Here is a 21779-nt window from a genome sequence, read left to right on the forward strand (position 1 = left end):
GGTGGATACTACAGTGCAGTACACTAAACTGAGTGCTCCAACTGGTTATTCCAATCATGTTTTTTCCTAAGAATTATGAGGACACATTCATAACAAGAGCTGTGGACATGTGAGAAGACTGATAATACTTTCAGGAGCTAAAATCTATGGCATCATAGTCAAGAAAGAATAGACTCCACCATTACCTCTCACGTTCTATTTGTCTTAAGCTGTCATTTTTAATGGCTTCCATCAGTAGATTTGTATGTGGATCATCCTGGAGGGGGACAAAAAACCTGCAAATTATGCCAGTATACATGCATTTTAATTATTTTATAAACAATATGACTATAAACATAAATTGATGCAAATTACATAGTCTATAATGTCAGTTATTTACTTTTCACCTTTCAAAAAGCTAGCTTCAGTTTGAAGCAGTTTTCTAACCACAAAATCTGAGATTTGGCATTACAACTACTTCAATCCTGTTTTTCTGCTCACGTATGTGGTCATAGCTCACATTTGGGTTGTTAACAAGTGCAATAATGTCACATGCATCAGACTGGGAAGGCTGAAAGTCACAGCGAGAATACTCGCATGCTTAAAAATAAGAGCATGCTTAAGCATTTGCTGAACTGCAGTGGTATTCAGCAAATGAGGACTTGTGCTACCTTCTCATTACAATAACTCACATGATCATCTTATAGTTTCTATCACACATCTTTTAGTTCTAAAAGAACTAATGCAGGTATGAAGGGTAGCTGCCTCTTCCTCATTACTGGGGATAGAGCATAGATTTATACAAAATAAAGACCAGAAGGAAACTTTGTAATTTTTTTTCTGATCTCTTCATAACAAAATACAGAACTTGGAATGCCTGTTAAAACTATAGCTTCCCTATCCTTAGAAAGAACTTCTAAAGCTTTTCTTCTAATGAATGGTCTTACAGAGTCTTCAATTAATTCAAGTGTTTAATGATCCTTATTGTTACATAATTTCTCATATGAGAAATTATACATATATCAATTATATATATATCAATTATATATAATATATATAAGAAATTATATATATTAATAAGTATAAATAAATATATGCGCTTCATATATTAAATTTCATTTGCTTATGCTAGAACAATAGGAAGCAACAGCTACTCTTAAGCTGCAAATGGTTTGAAGACTAATTATATCTTTGATCTTTAGGACTGAAAATGAAAGCTTTGTATCACTGAAAAAAGACTGCTAAGAGAATACAAAAGGCTTGCCTTGATCTTTCTATAGAAGACCTTTCGAAGAGGGACCCTAAACCTATTAATCACTTTTGCCCATGGCAGGGAGGTTGGAACTAGATGATCCTTGAGGTGCTTTCCAACCCAAACCATTCTATGATTCTATTCCTGTCTTTAACATCAGGAGCTGCTGGTTTCATGGTACAAAGGAAGTACAGTTTCCAACAAAGTCTAATAAACTAAAATAAGCATAAGTAAACTTTACTAATATTTTCTCCTGTAAAATAACATGACTGTATTACGAGTTTTATTAGCACTCATTTGAGATAACTTGCGTTAACTCACTCATTGCTTTGCTCCCTTTATTTTAGCTTATGAGTATTTTATTAAAATTTTATATAAAGGAGGCAAAGCAGTGAGCTATGTAAGTCAGCCCAGATTAATTTAAAAAAAAAAAAATCATTATGAAGACAGTCATGTGGTATGTGTTTTATGTGCATCATATCTTTTGAGAAGATAAAAACCCGACTTTAATGTTCTCAACATTATTTTACGCTTCTGAGCAGTACTGCCAAACTAAGTTCATGCTGGTAAAAAGACAGTTGTTTTAGATACATATATACACATCAATTTACATATTCAGTATAAATCAGGCATTCAATCTCTCTCCCCCTTTCTCCTAATTTATAAAGACACAGTTTATTTTGTTCAAACTTACGTTTGGTGAAATGTATTTGTCATCATAATCCACTTCCAAGGGAACTGCAATCAGTTTTTGGAAGGCTTTTTTCATTTGCTCACCATTTCCAATAGCAAAATAACACAGGATCAAGTTGAAGCCTGCCTTCAGGTTTGGGGACGTGCTCATTATATGTTCAAACGAAGAAATGGCATCAACGTATTGGCCAGTTTTAATAAACGCAACTCCGATATTTTGCATTATTTTAATCCTAAGGAAAGAAATCAGGATTATGTTATAATTTTAACTATCAAAGCCTACTGTATCCAAAACTTATATTTCAGAACCATGCCTACAAGTAGAAACTCACCTCATCTCTTTGTGGACACTAGGAATCTGGTCTAGAGCCATACGATAGAATTTGATAGCTTTGGAATAGTTCCGTTGTTTCAAATATATATTTCCCATATTCACCTTCAGCCTACCTATCAAAAGAAGTCAATGACTTACAGTCTTTCAAAACATAGTTACAGCGTTTCTAAATTGTTTCAGTTTCAGAGTAGAACAACTTAATAAATTTGTCTTCATTATAGGGCTCCACTGTCCCTTTAAAGAAGCACTGCACAGAACAGCCTTCTGTGAATTTTCACTCAGAAGGAGATGAAGTAGTAATGAAAGCTTGAAAAGAACTATCAATGTAAGATGTATTCTGATTCTGATTATGAATTGAGGGATGAGGTTGAGACTATTTATAGCACTCTCCAGTAAGACAGCTGCAAATAAGCATCTCTGAGAAAAATGCACTATAGGAGCCCCAAAGATGTGCAAAATACTAAAAGAAGCTTTCAGAAGGGAAAAGCTGAGTCAAAAGAGAAAAAAAAATAGTATTAGAGCAGACAACAGAGTGTGCTCCATGAGAAAATAATATATTTAGCTTTATGTTCAGCTTAGCCAGAAAAGACTTTATGAGTTCAAGAGCCAAACCACATTAAGTTATACCAAGTCAGAGATTTTGAGTATCTGTCATTGACTCTGACTGGCAGACATGAGGGCTGAGATCTCTGAGTCAACATCATGCACACAAAGTCCTTATTTTCAATGCCTGATTACCAATTTTAATCCACTTTGGAACATACCATACCTCCATTGCTGAACATCTTATTCTTCACTATAACTTGGTAAGTATTCAGTGCTTCCGCATACAGTTCATTAGCAGCATACTGACTGGCCAGATTGAAAAGAACCTATAGAAAAATGGAGTTATAGGTACAAGAAGATAATGTTGTTCTCTCACCAGTAATAGACTTGAATTCATAATAGATAATTTCAAATTAATTTACCTTGGAAGTATTGCTTTTACCAGTTTTAAGCTTTCGATCTTTTAATGTATGTGTGTTGTTGTACATTGACATAAAGAAAACAAGTTTCAAATCTACTTATTCTAGGTAATTCTTTTATTTTTGTACTTAAATAACTACCATTAAAAGTCATGTCAAGCAGGCCTTAGACCTAAGCAAACACAATGTTATAACGCAAGGGTATAAAAAAACATTCATACAAGATAATTTTACAAACTGTGTGTCACTTATGACTGCCCACATGTGGAAAACAGTTCTCCTACCTGTGGTCACTCAGTTTACGAAGAGAGAATTTTTCCAAACTGTTTCAAAACAGAAGTTCTGTTGGCATCAAGTAAAATATCTCCACATTTCCCCAGCTTTACTCCGACCTTCACCGTAAAATAAATTATAAGGTCTGCCTAACCCAATGTATTAATTAATAATTTTCTCTGCAGCACTACCTGGAGTACAACTTTAAACTCTCCCTAAGTATTTTTATGTTGTATCCTTTTTTTAAGAAAAGTCCACTATTAATTTGAAAACCAGAATATAAATGTAGATACCTGCTTTAAGATTCAGGAATATCAATATATCCTATTTCATGTAATATATCCTCTGTCACTTTATGGTTCAAGTTAAAGGCAGTGTCTGATCTCTCCTGTTTTCTTCTCTTGGCATGTTACATTTTCTAGACTATCTGTTTTTGAAGTACAGGGTTTACATCTTTTATATTTTGATATGCATGTTTTGTATGTGAGTAGGTAGCCGGAATAGATGCTCACAGGCATCCTTCTTCACTTAATGTTGACTATGTGGTTTCTCTGGTACTTGAGATTGCAAGGGAATGGACTTGATGATATACGTGGATCTTTGCAATCCAATGTTAAGTTTTTAACTTCAAGAAGTCATTCACTTTATCTTCATAAACTTCCCCCGCCCCCAAACATAGGCCATACCTGATCTGGTACACTGCTAGGAACATTACAACACACAGTCTGCAAACACTGGAACGTCTCTTTAGGAGGTTTGCTACCAACACCTTTCACTTATTGAAGATTTCCAAGCACTTACCGAGTAAGTGAGGTCTAAGTTGATGTTTTCTGGAGTAGCAATTTGTTCACGTTGTCTCACCAATACTCTTTCCTTTCTTCCAGCCTCTTTTGCTTTTTCCAGAGCCTTAAATAAAATATGAGAATTTAGCAATGCCTTGAATCTTACTAACCCAAAATGTTAAAAATACATTCAAAACCAGTATGAAAAGACTATACTCATATCCATTTTCTTTAGATGCACAGACTGTATCCAATGCCTTTAAAGTAGCAATATAACCCACACGAAGGTGTTAATTAGTAGTAAGCAGACATACAGTTGTCTAAGTCTGCTTAGCTGTGCAATTTAGAGAAGTATAGTCACACAAATATATATGCCATAATCAATTACAACCCTAGAAGATTGTTCTACTTGTATTAATCATAGAAAGTGCACATAAGTATTTAAGGGGGGGGGGAGAGAAAAAAGACGGAGTGTTTAGGCTTGGCATGTTTCCTTAGTTGCAGAATCCCAGTGCAGGAAGGTGTTGGAAGGAAGAAAGTGAAAGCAGGAAGTAAACACGCATGTTACACAAATGTATGCTGTACATACACCTCGACTAATTCTGGATGCTGGTAAACTGCTTTGCTTTTTTATCTGTCCACAAGTGGTACTTCACATGTACGTTCACAATTTGAGTAACACCAAAATTACTATTTTATCTAATGAAAATCTTTTGCAGATTTGTGTCAAGACCCTTCATGCAACTAATGCTACAAGTCTATGAGTGCCATTAGCAGTGCTGTATGCCTCTGCAAGGGCACAAGGGTTAAAAAAAAGAATGGCTAGTAATCAAGGTAGCTATTTGGCAGCTAGTAGTGAAGGAAGTACTTCAAGATACAGCTTGATTCTTAGCCCTTATGATAGAAGGCAAATCCAACTTGGCTGTTTCATAGATAATGAATTGGCAACTTTGATGACTTCTGCAGGAAAATGGATATTCTGCTGGACTTGTCAGAAACTAACACAAACATCCTAAAGGACCCTCAGAATGTGCTGGTATAATCTACGCAAGAAACAACCCTTTGACATCAAGAAACAAAGAACATTCTTAGCCATACATGCAAGAAAAAAAGCAACAAAACAGGTTGGCTCATCTCCTAGTGAAGGTGAAATTCAGACATTATATCAGAAATAAATTAGGATAGGTCTGTAAGGATACTTATCTTAAATGAATATAATGAATGGATAGACTTATTTCATACTCTCTAATCAGCAGTAAAAAAAAGTAGTTTTATTTCTGAAGTGCAACATAAGAGGATCTTTGTCGGCTTGAAGTGTGGACCCAGTCTAAACACTAGACTTAAGTCCCCCTTCAGAACTCAGAGTTTCACTGTTACAAGCCTTCTTGTTAACTCCCCAAGGAAGTAAACTCCCTACACTGTGGACTGCTAGGCAAAGACTTTCTAACTGAAAATGCCTCTCTCCAAAGGAGCTATCAGGCTATTAGCTCAACAGATAATCCAAAAATCATTGGAAAGGTGTATGACTGAGGTAGACCAGGATTCCAGATGATTGTCCTAGTAGGCGCAAGCATAAAGACACGTTACGCAGCACAGTATCATCCTGATATCAGAACTGTCTAGACTGACCTACCACAATCAAGATGATCAATATTCAATCTTGTCTTAATTCAACCAGGATCACTGGAATTGCTGCACAAACTGAAGAAAGGCATATATCAGGCTTTTTGAACAGAGAAACAAGAATGCATTCAGAGAGCTGGGACAGCTTTTTTTCTCAAAATCAATTGATAGAATGCTTCTTTGTAGTAGGCAAAAAGATATGGAATGTTACCCATCCTGAAACACAGTCCTCAAGACAACTGAAATCTTCTAGTTATAGTCTAATAGAGTAAACGCCCTATGCTGTGTTTGAAAATATTCACACTACACAAGACGAAATCATTGACAAGAAAAGTAAACTCTTGGTATACTAGTTCCAAAGCTAACCTGCTGTCTTGAAGAGAGAAGAAAACCTCAAACCAAGTATGCTTCTTCATAAAACACAGGATATTTCTCTACAAAGGGCAGCTCCTGCCACTGTAACGTGAAATATCTCTGGAGGTGTTCAAAAAACATGTAGAGATGGCACTTCGGGACATGGTTTAGTAGGCGTGGTGGTGTTGGGTTGACGGTTGGACTTGATAATCTTAGAGGTCTTTTCCAACCTTAATGATTCTATGATTCTACCAGAGCCGACCGGTTCAAAGCATAAGGAATACAACATAAGCCTAGTTCTAAGAAGGAAGAGTTAGAGGCTATTTTGACACACTGGAACCCAAGGCTAATGTGCTTTATTACCACTGTCCTATGAAGGATACTGGTGTTTGCTTAACTTGGAAGGTCCCCTTGGCTGAAGGACTGAAAGAAGATTTATAACGCGCATGGATATGGTGCTTGGGGACATGGTTTAGTGGTTGGACTTGCCAGTGCTAGGTTAACAGTTGGTCTTGATCTTAATGATCTTTTCCAACCAAAACCATTTTATGATTCTATGATGATGAAACAGTTCATCTTGATGTTGACTCCTTTTGGTGAAACAAAAGCGATATAGTGTCTACCATATGTTATAGCACCAAACAGCCCCTGATATGGAAGGGTACTGTGGAGGTGGCTTAAGTGAGATTGACCCTGGTGCTGAGTACCAGTCCTGGATGAAAATTATGTTATCCAAAAAGCCCAAGCAACATCAAGGAAATGGAACGTCACTCAGACAAGATCCTTACACATCTGACGATCAAATGCTGCAAAGATCCCAACGACAAGCCTGGTATTGAAGAAGGGGTCACCCACTCCCATAGAGACCGCAAGTTAGACCAGACAAGTCTGTGCCAGTATGACTAATTGATCAGACCCATTTGAAGAGGCCAGCGGCGATATGGGGAAGGGAGATTTTGCGACACTGAAATCTTAACAAATATACACACAAGAAATACAGCTCCTGCTTTTTTTTTTCCCGCAATACAAGGCATCACTGGATTAGAAGAGTCATAGCAAAGTTAGAATTAAGATGACTTTAATAATTTGAAATGTTTGAACCCAAGTCAGTTTGAAACATCTATCTATACAAATCGTTCTTCACATAATACCAAAAGTGAAGTGAAATCCAGAAAAATTACCAATTTCAAGTCTCCGCAGCTGTTGGCAATGCAGCTTTCTTCAACCAGTTCATTCACTTTTTTTTCCAACTGTCTAATCTTCTCTTCTGAACTAAAATTAAAATAACAATAAAAGGATTAACACTGGTAGCATAACTGCAAGCACTAAGCTTATACACAGGATAGTCTCAATAAAACAACACAGTGATGTATCACATGTCACACCTAACTGGTTTTCCCATCAAAGAAAATATAATGTGAAACTATGCTCAGAAAAGATCTTCCAAAGATAACATATTCACACTTCTAATCTGAGAACAGAGAACTAAGAAAATATAAATCCTCTTATAAGAACAAGACAGACATGCAAATTTCATGGGCCTGATTTGTTCAGAAGTAATGACAGAACAAACAGATGGGCTGGGAAAACTTTCAAATCAAACACCTAGTTAAATGCAATATTGTACTAAGAGCAATTAATTAAACCTTTATTTGCATAGATAACTTTAAAGCATAGCTTGCAAATGCAGAGTTTAATAAAGTTTGCAAATGCAGATTTTAATAAAGTTATTATTTATCTAGATTTTTTCCTCAGTTAAATAACCAAACATTTCAGTAGGATTCCCTATTTCTATATAGCTATATTTAAGGAATACACTTTTTGTATTGAAAAGCTAAATGACTTGTTCTTGGTGAACTCCCCAACATTGACACCAGCCTGCAAAACTTTCACAATCTCAGTTTTACTCAAGTGCTAAGGTCAGAGTGAACAGGAAAAAAACAGCAGACCTACAGTCAGAACCAGAAATCACTGAAATCAGACATTCATGAAGGTCAGTGCAACTGCTCAGGTGAGTCAGCTAACCACATGCATAAATGTTTGCATCAATATTCCACAAAGTTAAAAGTTTGGCCCCTTAAGGTTTCATAACTGCCTGAATGTTTTTAAACTCTACCCATGGTTGTTCTTTTGTTACTATTAATGCTTTGAAATAATTTAATACAAAACTGAACAAACCTGTCTGAATTTTTCATTTCCAGAGGTGGAGCCGGACCTCTTGCTTGGCCAAGAGGATCAAACGAAGAACCTGCAAAATTAACAGAGTACTGAAAATTGTAAAATAACATTTCCCTCTGGCAACTGGTGATTTCTACAAACCATACCTCTCATAGCTGCCTTAGTGTAACCTGCAGCATGCACTGCTGTCATTGGTCGAGCAACTCCATCCTTAAACAAAAAGGAAGATGTATTAAAATAATCTTCCTAAAAAACCAGATTGTGGACAGTGTGGACATCAGTTACATATTACAAAACCTTTAAATACAAGAATCAGTTCTTTACCACCTCAGTAAATTGAGTATTTTTAAAAATGTTTTTGTTTCTCTAATATTATACATCATACATGTGTTTGTTCAGCCTTGAGAAAAGGCTTAGGGGAGACCTTATCACACATTCCAGTATTTAAACGGTGGCTACAAAGAAGATGGAGACTCCCTTTTTACAACGGGTGACATGAAAAAGACGAGGGGTAACGGGTGCGAGTTACTCCTGGGGAGATTCCAATTGGACACAGGAGGAAAATTTTTCACAATGAAAACAATCAGCCATTGGAATAATCTCCCCAGGGAAGTGATGGATTCCCCAACATTGGACACTTTTAAGATTTGGCTGAACAGGGTGCTGGGCCATCTTGTCTAGACTGTGCTGGACCAGGGTTGGACCAGATGATTCCTGAGGTCCATTCCAACCTGGTATTCTATGATTCTATGATAGCAGTCTAAAAAGTAGAGGAGCAAACGCTATTGGAAACTGTAACTGACACAAATTTTATATGTATTCAGAATACCTAAGTTCAAACATCTTTTATTTTTAGAAAATTCTTAAGAATTGTTGGTCTTGAGATCTGTAATGTACTCTAGCTTACTGTCAGTGTTTCAGAACTCAGTTGCTTTTTTAACTTTTATTGACAATAAAGAGAATCCTATAAGATTATGGATCAGAAAATTTTACTTTATCTAAACCAGGAGAGGCACAAACAAACTACAGGTTTTTTTGTATTTGTAACTTATTACCAAACAATGCCTCCCAACAAGAATGTCTGACCTCATCCCATGCCAGCTTATTAAACTTTCCTGTCAGGACACTGAGTGCAATAATAAACCTTAATGGCCCTGACTGGACTCTGCCGGGGCCTCCAGCCACACACCCCACCCATGGGTCCAGGAGCTTGATTTAAGCTCAACCCTGGGCCCTCAGCCCCTGCCTGAGCTTTGTTGGAGGACTACTGGTTTCCACATCAGCCACAGCTATGCCTGGCCACTAAGACCCTTGATTCAGAGTTCAACCTGTGGACTAACCTCCTGGATTGACCTTAGCCTTGCCTTGTCACTATGGATCTGGCCAGTGATCGTTAGTCCTAAACCTGGCGTATGCATTGACTTTTTGGCTTGGCCTTGGCTCTGCCTCATCACCATGATACTGCCTTATGCTCTAGACTTTTGGTAGGCCATGGCCACCATTCCTGGGTGGATCTTACTTGCCTTGCTCAGGTATTGTGGGACTGGGTCCTGGCTGCTGAGGTCCCTGCACTGCTGGCCATGCGATTTCCTTCTAAAGAAAGGCTTGCCTTCCCTTAGGGAATAGCCCTACTCTTGATGCTCCCTGGTAACTCCTGTTTCCCACCTGGACTGACACAAAAGAATTATAGTGGCTATTTATATAATTAGCATTAAGTCAATATACGTAAGGGTGGTGGTGGGAAAGTCATCGATAAATTGCAGCAGATTCTTATTAGAGTATTAAGTACATAAGAAAAACATGAAAACCAGAACTACCTCTCTCCTATTTCAATGAAAAATTATTCATTGCATGTCAATAAGTGTTAAAAAGCACTATACTGGTATTGCTTCCAAACCTGTGCTCAAATAAAATACTCATCACAACCCTCATGCCTTCTGACAGTAGTATTTTCAAAAAAAGGACAAATTAAAACAGTGTAATAATTTGTATAATTTCAATGAACTTTACATGCTTGTATCAAACCCTAACACTTATCAAAAGACTTTGCTGTTCCAATTCAATATAAAATGTTAAGTACTGAAACTTTTACCTGTATAGCTCCTGTCATTGGTCTTCCCATAGATGAAGTTAAAGTTGCCTTTGACTACAAAAATAAGTAGATTGTTTGAAACTAGCATTCACAAAGCATTAGAAGCCTGTAAAGGGTATGTAGAGTCTTCTCAACACTTCAGTTTTAAGAGCTGATCTACTCTCACATCAGTTCATAGAAAAATTCCCATTTATGTTATTCACATGCAATATACTGCCAGTGCCTGGCAGACTTAAAGATTTTGAACACCTCAGCACAAATTCACAATACTGTTTTTTATATATTTGGATATTTCTGTCAGACCTTTAAAAAAAAATCCATAGAAATTTATCTGAGGCAGTAGTACTTACCATTATTAAATTACTGAAATTGAACAAGTAATTTACACAAAATACTTCAGTAAGAATCTGAGTACAGCTGATAAGAGATTAATATAGGGGCAGATTTTAAGACATACTTTCATGAAGATATACTTTGAAACTGCCAATGGATATCTTTTCCATTAGCTGACATGCCACATACTGTCCTTCTGTAGTAGTGTTAAAAATGTCAAGAAATAAATAAGAAATATTTAGTAATAAGTGCTAAGGGTTGCTACAAACATAAATTACAAACAGACAAAATTAAAGGGTTTCAGGCCATGAAAAAGTATTCCCCTAATTCCTACTATGTTTTATTATTTTACCCACTATCCATCCCACATGATGACTGTTTTCCGTTTTATCAGCTCAGGCTGAATCTACATTAACAAGGACTGTAGCTTAGGAGAAGCAAATCTGCAGAGTGAAACAGGTAGTACTGTAGACTGGACAATGCTTTGGAGGTTTCTAGCTCTACTAATGCAGATAAACATTTCAGTCTTTATTATCCTTAGGAAGTGCTTTTTGTGCACTTCTTTAACAAGATGGTTTTCCTGTCACAGCATGGTACTACACTAAACATCTGCAAATAAAACTGCTAAGAAAAAACGGTCTCAAAAGGAATATATCCAGAGGATGTAACAAAAGGTTCAGATTAAAGGTTGTATTTCAGTGATTTATAATAGAATTTAGGTGTACTTGAAATTGTTACCCAGCTAACGCGTAAGAGATCTAAAGCAATGTGATCTTCCTTCTTTGTCATAAAACTTACAGGAACTTTATATCTAAGAGCACTATCTTTTCAAATTTGACTGAGACAGGCTAACAGGTTGCAAATTTATTGGGATAAGGGGACAGTGGATATATCACTACTGCATAACTTCCATTTCCATAGAAAACCAGGTTAAAGCGTTAGTTATTTAAGAGTTACAATGGGTTAAGCATACCAAAGAATATAACCAACTTTTTCTGATTAAACTAGAGGTGATTTGAAAGCCCATATTTTTTAAGACTTAATTTCACCTTATGTTTCAAAAAACTTTCTCAAGCCCAAATAACAACCCACCCAATTCCCCCTGCAAGAAAATCAGGTTAATACCTTGGAATCTACTGACTTATACAGTACAGAAGCTGATTTGTAGTACGGTTTGGGAGAAAAAGAAGAAAAAAAAAAAAGAATAAATCTGTAATCATGCCTTGGTCAAGTGTGGAGTTATGAATTAATTAAAATTAATGAATACATGCAGCTCACTGGAAAGAAATACTTAGACAAAAAAGAGCTCACTTTGTGCAAAGGATTAAATGGTAAATTTATTTTTTGGTAAATACCTCATTTTCATTAATAATACAACAAAACAAAAACATACCCCAAATCCAGTGGCTAAAGGTCTTGAAGCTGATGTACCAGGAATTTTGGCTGTCACCTGGGTGGATAAAAACCAACCAAACAAAAAACCTCCCACCAATTAACAACCATATGTGTTAATTATCAGTTTTTCTATATAGTTTCTCTAGTGAATTCATAGAAAGAATGCTTCAATTGTTATAGAAAGGATCCTCATTGTAGAACCAGTTTATTATGGCAAAGTAGTAATATTAATCAGACAGTCCCAGCTCTTCTTTAGAAATATAGTATGAACTTCTAAAGTGCAGGTGCCAGCTTTACATTTAGTTTTGAAAACTGATAAAAGATTAAGTCACACCTAAATGAAAGTAAGAAAATTAATGTAAATTACATGAATATGGAGAAAAAAATTATCAGAACAATTACATGCAGTTTTCTAAATCCCACTACTATGTATCTCAACCTTATATGTCAAGGCGAGTAATTCTATGCATAGAATATTAAACAAAGTCTTTTCAGAATATATAATTTTGCTCTTTAACATGGTTTTATCTCATTTTGTCAAACACGAATACACATTTCCAACCAAAGTTCCTTGTTTGTTCTAGTTTAACTCCAGAACTTAATGGAACTTGTGCTCTGCTAATTTTTTTACTTATTTTTCATATTAATAACTGTAGTCTGTTTCTTCATGTTAGTAGTAGACAAAAAAGTTAAGAGATTCCCCAGATAAGTTTGTACCAGTGCCAAAATTAGAGCTAGGGCTCTGGAGAAGGTCTACACTATTGCAATGTTTTTTAAAAGGTACTTACAGGGAGTCTTCTACCATGACTTGTTCTTGCTGCCTGTTGAAAAGCTATGTCATTTTCTAAATCCTAGAAAAGATAAAATAAAAATATCATCCCTTTTAGAACCACAACACTCAAAGCCACAATTCCAAAACTTTATGACTACTGAAAGCAGATTGGTAAAAAAACAAGTCTTCTTCCAAAAATACATAACTTGACGATAACTGAATGACAGGTTTTACTGACAATAAATAATGATTATATTATTTGGTCTATCTCTTTTGGTATTTTAGATTAGGAAATGTAAAAATTCATTATTCTCTGAAAAATAAAACCACACTGAGGAAGCAGAGCTTTAGTGATAACATATAACATGAAATTTTATTTCTGTCCAAAAGCTTACTACTAGCACTATTTCTAAATTTTAAAAAGAATGCCTGTCACACCAACACACTAAGATATCTCATGTCTCTGAGCTCACACTGCAACTCCCATGAATTTGGCATTGTGATTTCACACAAGATGCCAAGTCTTGCAACACTCACCCTGCTTTTAGCAGGGTAGTGGGTTTGGACTAATGGACCCCCGTGTCGTTCCAATTCTCACTACACCTGCAATTACCAGCAAGTGGTCTGCAGGGTTACCTTAAGTCATCCCAGACACTATACCGGTAGCTCAGAGACCTGCAGGACTCCTCCACTGTTACTTCCTTCAGGTGCAGCACAGTAAGAGATCAATGACCTGTTAACCAATAAGTAGCCTCTTTTGTCAGAAAACTTCCAGCTGCACACTGTCTGGGAAACACCACATTGAATGTTCCTGAATGTGAATATGGCCTTCGAATAACTAGGATTTTATACTTCATAAATTCCAACCATTAAAACATATTAGATCTGCTATGAGATGCACACAAGTATTTTGTTGGAATAGAAAACTATCAAAAAAAAAATTCTTCAAAAAGATCCTGGTGAAACTTTATATATCTCTTGCTAAATAAAGAAAATTTCACTTCAAAGCAGTAGTACACTTCTGCATTACTGTACCCACATGTTCTTATCTTGTACTTAGAAGTTAAAATCCTACATATGGCAAAGGTGGGAAACAGGAAATATTTTTACCTCTGTGTCAAACGTGGGATTATAATCATTGTAGCCAGAATAAAGATCATCCTCATCAGCCTCGGGAGCCAGATGCACATTTTGCATCATTTTGCTGTGAAAAATTTAAGATGCCAAATATTATCTCTGTGGTTTTATATATAACTTTAAAAATGCAAAATATAAATAGCAATAAGGTTTACAAGTTCAAAAGAGCTCAAATTTAATTTTAGTTTTTAATTGCTGCCTTTGAAATAAAAAATAAACTGTAATTAGTCATAAAAACTATGGTTCACCTATAAACAATATTAAACGGCACCATTTCATAGAACTAGATTCTGTCAGGTACTTATACCACTGTCATGAAAATTGTTTTAAAGATACTTATCATTAAAACTTATCATAACAAGTAACTATCACTTTTAGAATGGTATCTTTACATTCTCAGATAATTCAGATTTAAGGTAATTCTCTCATATTCCAAAGTCTGCCTTTTTTTTATTGGACCAAACCATAGTAGTCAGTTTAATGAAAGACACCTCTTCGGGCTTCAGATCTTCCTTCCTTCCTTCACCTCTGTCCTTATATCAACACAGCCACAGATATTCTCTACATGCAACATTCTTCATATAATTCTGTGATTTCAATTCGAGCAGTTTTTAAAAACTAGAATTAAAGAAGCCTGGGTTCCAATGCCTTTCTTCACAAATACTTTGTCTAATACAGCTGCATTCACCTTGTAGTCTTTTCCTCGCTGATGACACTAAGGAGGTCTCTCATTGCCTGGCTACCTATTTTCATAAAAATCTTAGGAAGATAACGTTTGATTTAATCTAGAATATGAAATACATGCACTTTAGCAAGTAAGCCTCAGCCAGGATGCAGTGCTGCACACCCCACAGAGGGCCGGTTCCTCTCCAGCTGCAGGATGTCCCTCGTTGCTCTCCACTTGGCTGCGGCCTCTTCTAAGCCGTACGCGGCGCCACCGCGGCCCGAAGCCGAATCGCTTCTTTTTGCGGGTTTCCTCAGTCAGGGCCCGACGCCGGGGGTGGCAGCGGGAAGACACCGCTGCGCCGCACCGAGCGCACGGCGGACAAGCAGAGCGCGGCAGGTCGGCGAGGCTCAGGTAACCAACACGACAGTGCTAACACCCCTGCGACGCACACGGCCTGATCTCCGGTCGCCCGCGGCCCGCTCCCCCTGCCCGAGCGAGACAGAGGCCGCTGGGCCCGGGCCGGGCCGCGTTGCTAAGGGGGACGCCAGCGGACGCGGTCCCATAATGCACCGCGCCCGGTTGGTAAGAGAGGAGAGCGGAGCGGGGTACCTCCCAACGCTGGGGCGAGGGAGCGCGCGGCCCTGCGCATGCGCAGAGCAGCTGCGAAACCTTTGCCCTCGTGCGGGTATCGCCTGCTGTGAAGGGAAGATCGCGCGGCAAATGGCGGCCCAAGAGCATAATTCATCCCCTCGGCTGTCAGAACTGCTGGCTGGCTGGTCGGCCGGCCGCCCTTCTGCTCCCTGCCAGGATCGGCTTGCCCGTGCTTAGTCTTGGGGTTTAAAAAAAAGAAAGCCAACTCTCATCTCATTTCTGCAAATTAAACAGCAAGAAAATTCTGTCCTCCAAAATGCAGGGAGGAACCCAGACAAGTCCAAACATTTCCATGACTATCTTTTAGGTGGGAGACTACTCTGAACTCTTCGGGACACATTTTTCAAGTGGATTAGTGTTGATCACTGAACTAGAGATAAATGTGAACTAAATTTGACTTTTTGCTTATTCTAGGACTTACTCTGAATTGATCCTGCAAACATTTAAACATGCACTTAATTTCCTGAATTAGGATATGCGTATTTCCAAGATGGGAGCCTGTGTGCTAAGGAATAAAAGTTGTGTCATATGATGGATCTACAAACAAATTTTGTTTCCCCCCATGCTTTCCTCATCTTCTGGAAGAGGAACACAAAACTGTGAAGGACAGTGGGCTCGTCAGGCTGCCTACCTTTAGTCCATGTGGTAAGGAAAACATAAATGGAAACAAGATCTGTTGTCTGCTAGACATGGCTTTGCAGTGTGCAAATAAAAGTCTGCAATGTGGATAATACTTACTGACTTTAAAGGAAAAATTATTGTGATAAATAAGTTAGTGTTTCTAAAACATTAAATAGAGAGCAATTAAAATACAGAATGTGGGGAAAATTCTAGACTTCTCCGTAATGGGGAATTTAGGATTGCAAGATCATAGAATAATTCAGGCTGGAAGGGACCTCAAGACATCTCTCCCATCCTTATACTTGGTTTAAATTTCTTTCTGTCTCTTCCCAAGAGTAAAGCCAACATGCTGTCATTTTATGGTGAAAATCAGTATTTTACGCTAAAGATTTGCTGTCGTGAGAAAAAAGCAAATCTACTATGGTAAAGTAAATGGTTTCTTGCATAGCTGTCAAACCTTGTGCTCGAGCATGTCCCATACCTGAGAGCACCTATTCACAGTGCAAGTCTTCAGCGTGTTTCTCCAGCGCCAAACCATTGCTGGGCCATGCCCTCTGCTCTCAAAACTGAAAGGCTCAATAAAATGTTGTTAAAGCTTCCTATCTGCCATAATCTCTGAAATTAAATAAAAAATTAGAGGTTTTAATGTCTTAGAAAATATGATTCCTACTACCATTTTTACTACTTTCTCTTAATTGGTATTCTGGAAACGCTGACAAGTGTCACCTGATTTGCCCACAGCAAATCGTTACACCCTGAGGAAAGTTTCCCATGCCTAAATGGGAAATGGAATAGAGCAGGGACCTCCAAACACGCCTACAGTACTTTTGAGAGAGAAAATATTTTACAAGACCAATTCTAACTACACCTACTGCCTTATGCTTATGGCATAAGAAAGCTGCAGAGACAATATACAGTGCAGAGTCAGTTGGAACACCCTTTTCATGCTCAGGGTTTGTGAGCATTATGAAATGTCAGGGCTTTCTGCTGCTCACCTTCTTTGAGCCTCAAAGTCCTTTCTGAAGAGATAAGGCACAGAGGACAGGAGTGAAAGGTATTTCTACTCTGGCTGCCAACAAGAGAAACAAAGATAACGTAAAGAAGTATTAAGACATTATCACTTCTTGCATTAACCTGTTGGCGTTCCATGCATGAACCACTTTCACACAGAAACTTCAGACTCGAGACCTTTGGACGTGAGAATCTGGAATACAAATATTTTGCAGAATAACAGACTTAAGGTGGGAAAAAAATTCAGGTGAGTTAGTTACTTGCCACAGATGATGAACTTCAGCATAAGAAATACAGATACATTTCTAGTCCCCCTTTTCTGCCTGTGACTCCTCATATATAATTGAGCCTATGGTTTTTAGGTTTTTTTTGACTGTTCCCAGACACATTCATATGTACCCAAGCAGCAGGTACATTCTGTAGCAAGAGCCATAGCTCTGCTCCCCTGCTTGTCCATATCAGGGATCTGGGCATACTTAGTGCCCAGCATATTCTGATGTTTCAGCGTAATTATCTGGGGCAGTGGAAAGAAGGCACTGTGATAAGAAGGCAGGGCATCTATTTTGTAAATGAAATGGTGCCAAGGCACCACTGAATCTGACCATGTTCATATTAATTTTCTTAATCTCCAAAACTGGCTATATACATTCAAACCAGCCATTGGAAGCAGTCCCTGACCACACTGGCAATTGTTTGGGAGAATGCTAACTAACTAACACTATACTGAACTATTTTGACCCCAGAGAGAGTCAACTCCAGCGCCCAGTCCAGCCCCTGGCAATGCTGCACATTGCCCACACTGCCAGAGTGTGCACCAGGGGCCAGGAGCTGGGAACACTCCCTGGCCCAGCTCCTTGGCCTCTCAGTCCAGCTACTACTTCTGACATCCTCACAACAACATGAGAGTCTCAACAGACTTATTTATGTTTCTAAAAGCTGTGTCATCTACAGTTATTTTTTTCTGGTGCTATGAAGTATAAATAGACCTTCATGCATGAAGATTTAACACAAACCTCAAAAATCTCAGGATCCTTTGTGGCAACATGGGACCTTACTCATGGGTTGTGACTATAGGACATCTAACAAGATCATGCTACCGGGAGAAACCCATATGATGCAACTGTCTTGACTGGTTTTGGCTAAATCCAGAGGGCAACCTGGAATGTGAAGCTCCCAAAAAACCATCATAAATTTAGTATAGAGCCCAAGCAATGTTGTATGCAGTGAATTCCTGATCATTTTAAGTTGGATTAAGCTAGCACTGTCACTAAATGAAGCTGTCCCATTCTTTTCCCACCTTCTGATTTTCATTCCTGCCCCAGATCAGTCCTCTGGCACCAAGTTAGATGCCAGTGCAGCTGAAGCAAACTGCAGATCTGATCACATTTGTTCAGTTAGCTTTCAAGACATCAAGTACCTAATCCAGTAAATTCAGTGAAAATTTACAGCAGATTAAGGAGACCATGAAGCTATATAAGAGTACAAATTTCTTTGCCTTTCAATACATGGTGTACCTGCCTTTTTGCAGCAGTAACATTGCAAATAAGGACTCAAGACAAATGGTTCCAAGACCTACTAACTCAGGTTCGGGGGTTATTGGTCACCATGTGCCTGTTATAATCACTGTTAGTCCGTGCCTCACCCTTGCTCTAGCACTTTAACTGTTCGTCTGATCAGCCACTAATTGGTGTTTTTAGAAAATAGTCTGAATCGAAAAAGTAATTCTCCCATTATCGTCTTTAAAAAGGAATTTTCTAGCATCGAATTCTGGGCTGACCAGGTGTTCAGAATTTTCTGCTGTCATGTGGAGACCCTCCAGCTAGCTCGACTGCCACAAACAGCAAAACTGCTTTTAACTGCTCCTCTGGGAACTAACAGATCTTGTCAGCATACCTCTAAAAATTACTGAAGGGAAAGAAAATACGGAATGCATTTAAAATTAAAACCTTTCTAATACTTAACCTTTCAAAATATTTTTTTTTAGTTGAAAATTTAAGAGTTGAATGGCAATTGAACTTAATGGTATCTAAATTATTTTAAAGACAAATACAAATTAAAAAATTAAAGACTGAAATCATGCTCTTCCTATACTTGAAAATTCAAACTTCAACTGTTCAGTATTTTGCTGACTGGTCTATGTTATAGCTTTGATACTCTGGGCTCATTTATCTCATCAACAGATATATATTGCATGTTACTTCCCTTTGTTATCAACTGTATGAACAGTATGGGTGTTAGACTCTTTATATATTATCTCATTGTTTCTGAGCTGTTAAAAACACACCTCTATAGCACTTTTTACCATAAAGTTCTTCAGTTAATGTTTCCTAACATAGAAACAATAAGTTAAAGAAGCCTTTTGTCTCTTGTAGGAGATTTAAAAATCCATTTTATATTTGTGATCTCTGAGTTGGTGTGCATAAACATACATAAATTACATTAAGAGAATTCAAGTTAGAAAATAAAGTTTCTAGAGCTGCTCTTGATGCAATGGTAAGTACAAGGATCAGAAAGTTTTCAGGGTTAGGTTCTTAATGAGGAATTAATTAGGTAAAAATATTTTATAGAGTTATACTGAAATTTTTTTTAAAAGCTATTTCAGAACAGTTCTAAAGGTGGAAAATATTCAGTATAGTTCTGCTCTAAACATCAATTTACTATATAGTCTGTATTTAGTAAAGCAAGTAAATAAATCAATTTACATACAATTTGAAAATGAAATGAATGGAAGAACCTCATTATGAATAACATGTTATGAATAATGTATATGTAGTTTGGGTTTAAAATACACTTGCAACAGGAAAATTATCTTGTTAACAGATATTTTTACTATTAAAGGATATAATTCCATCAAGTTTTGCTGAATCATGTTTTTATAATATCTATTTTACTACTATTTACTTTCTGATTTCTGAAGATAGCTTCAAGAATCAGCATTTTAGCAGTACTGGTAGTATTTGTGTCAGACCATTTGCACTGTAAAAGACCACCTAAACTAACTCATGAACTATTAGCAATAATTAAAATTATAGTTTTAATTGTAGCATGTTAATATAATCACTAGTTACAGTATGCAAACCATTAGTTAGAACTCTACAAAGTAGGAATAAAGTTATTAAAGCTATCATTTTAGAGCATTGTGTTTTCCGAACCATTAAGATCATAGTCCATTACAAAAGAAACGTACTTTCTGGTTGCTCTGGTGAGCAAGTAATGTATTAAACCAATCTAATACTTAACAAATGTGAACTCTGCCTCTGTTTTCATCCCATGCCAAAAGCTCAGGCTAGGACACTGCATTTTAGAAGCATGCAATTCCTTTATTTTCTGCAAGCTCCTTCCTATCCAGCTTCCCTAGGGCTCACAGTTAATGCTAAGTATTTCCCCTTGTTTATTACATGACTCTTTTATACCATCCTGCTCCTCCCCTGCAGTAAACCCACCTCCTCTCTTCTGCCAGTAGATTTCAGCTACTCACGTGGGGCAGCAGAGGAGCATGCTCAATAGAGACTAAAAACATGGAGAGATCAACTTTGCAGCTCCCAACACAAGCCAAGTCTGCTCCTACTGCTCTTGGACTTAGAAGAAAGAATCTAAACACTGGTGAGTGCATATTTGCTCCACTTAGGCCTCTCCTGCTGCCAATGCAAGCCGGACTTTTCATTCCCTAGTGGAGCCCAGGACCTTGCACCATATTATGGGTTACAGGTTTTTGATGTTTCTGGGCTGAGGATAGTGTCTGGCCTTCCCACGTGAGCTGCAGAAGAGGGAGCAGAATCACTGTCCCTTAATCATGGAGGCTGCAAGTACTGGGCCTAAAAATTTTTAAGCCATTACACAAAAATGAAACTTTTCTCTTTTTTTTTAAAAATCACATTTTCTTCCCTTGACTTACACTTCTGAGAATTTAACTCTTCATAGTTTCCTTTCTTCTTGGAAACTTCTCTCTTTCTCCACTTTTGATGTATTCAGTTTGGACTCATGAGTGTGGTCACCAGAAACTATGGGGAATGTGGCTGCTGTCATACCCTAATCAAATAACCAATGCAGAGCTATGTTGCTTGGTCTCTAATACATGGATGATAATGATACAGTTCAGATTTCATTGCCACAGACCTGTTGTTTTGTTCACCAACAGAACTTAAAGGGCTTGTAATTGCTATTACCACCACGGGGAGTAGCTCTCAAACCCCTGTAGTAACACCTCCTGAACAGTTTAACTGAGCTTTTAATTCTGCTAAATCCATTTGTCTGTCTGGAATGGCTTTTGTCTCTAATAGTCTATTACTTAAGACAACTTAAGGTATAAATACACATCTTAGGAGGTCAACGAATATTAAATAACTGGTAAGTACTTCCAAATAGAAGTGATGGTGAACTTGTTCTGAAAACCATGTTTTCCAAAGCCCAGGATACATTAGTTTTGTGTTCTAGGAATTTAATTTTTTCTCTTTGAAGTAAAAACTTGAGCACACAAAATAAGTATACACTGACTGCTTCAGTTACGCTTTGGCTAGACAAAGGTCTTTGTGTTTCTAACACGTGCAAGTCATGCCATTTTGAGTCAGTCTTCAAAGGAGCAAAATTTGTACTTACTAAAATCATAAAATAATGCTTTCTACACCAGCCTAAACAAGCTATGACCAGCAGAACTGGCACAGCATCCA

The 21779-nt window shown here is 37.5% G+C and overlaps 1 protein-coding gene across 6 annotated transcripts in view; it reads right to left on the bottom strand.

Annotated features, from left to right (window-relative positions):
* The window catches only part of IFT88 (intraflagellar transport 88), a 58359-nt gene that overhangs the window by 35246 nt on the left and 1334 nt on the right, over nucleotides 1-21779 (bottom strand). Inside the window, exons 3-15 of one of the 6 annotated variants that reach the window (XM_054824180.1) lie at nucleotides 17097-17170; nucleotides 14136-14229; nucleotides 13042-13104; nucleotides 12252-12308; nucleotides 10526-10579; nucleotides 8580-8643; nucleotides 8434-8503; nucleotides 7437-7527; nucleotides 4298-4402; nucleotides 3028-3130; nucleotides 2257-2371; nucleotides 1926-2157; nucleotides 186-256 (exon numbers count right to left, since the gene is read on the bottom strand). In XM_054824180.1, the coding sequence (XP_054680155.1) occupies nucleotides 186-256; nucleotides 1926-2157; nucleotides 2257-2371; nucleotides 3028-3130; nucleotides 4298-4402; nucleotides 7437-7527; nucleotides 8434-8503; nucleotides 8580-8643; nucleotides 10526-10579; nucleotides 12252-12308; nucleotides 13042-13104; nucleotides 14136-14225 (1115 nt within the window). In that variant the 5' untranslated portion in view covers nucleotides 14226-14229; nucleotides 17097-17170. Of the gene's footprint in view, nucleotides 1-185; nucleotides 257-1925; nucleotides 2158-2256; nucleotides 2372-3027; nucleotides 3131-4297; nucleotides 4403-7436; nucleotides 7528-8433; nucleotides 8504-8579; nucleotides 8644-10525; nucleotides 10580-12251; nucleotides 12309-13041; nucleotides 13105-14135; nucleotides 14230-14850; nucleotides 15404-17096; nucleotides 17171-21779 lie in introns of those variants that run through there. The other 5 variants (XM_054824190.1, XM_054824169.1, XM_054824160.1 and 2 more) reach the window with 5 other exon arrangements.

Source organism: Grus americana, chromosome 1 (assembly GCF_028858705.1).
Source record: "Grus americana isolate bGruAme1 chromosome 1, bGruAme1.mat, whole genome shotgun sequence".
In the NCBI taxonomy this organism is placed as follows: domain Eukaryota; kingdom Metazoa; phylum Chordata; class Aves; order Gruiformes; family Gruidae; genus Grus; species Grus americana.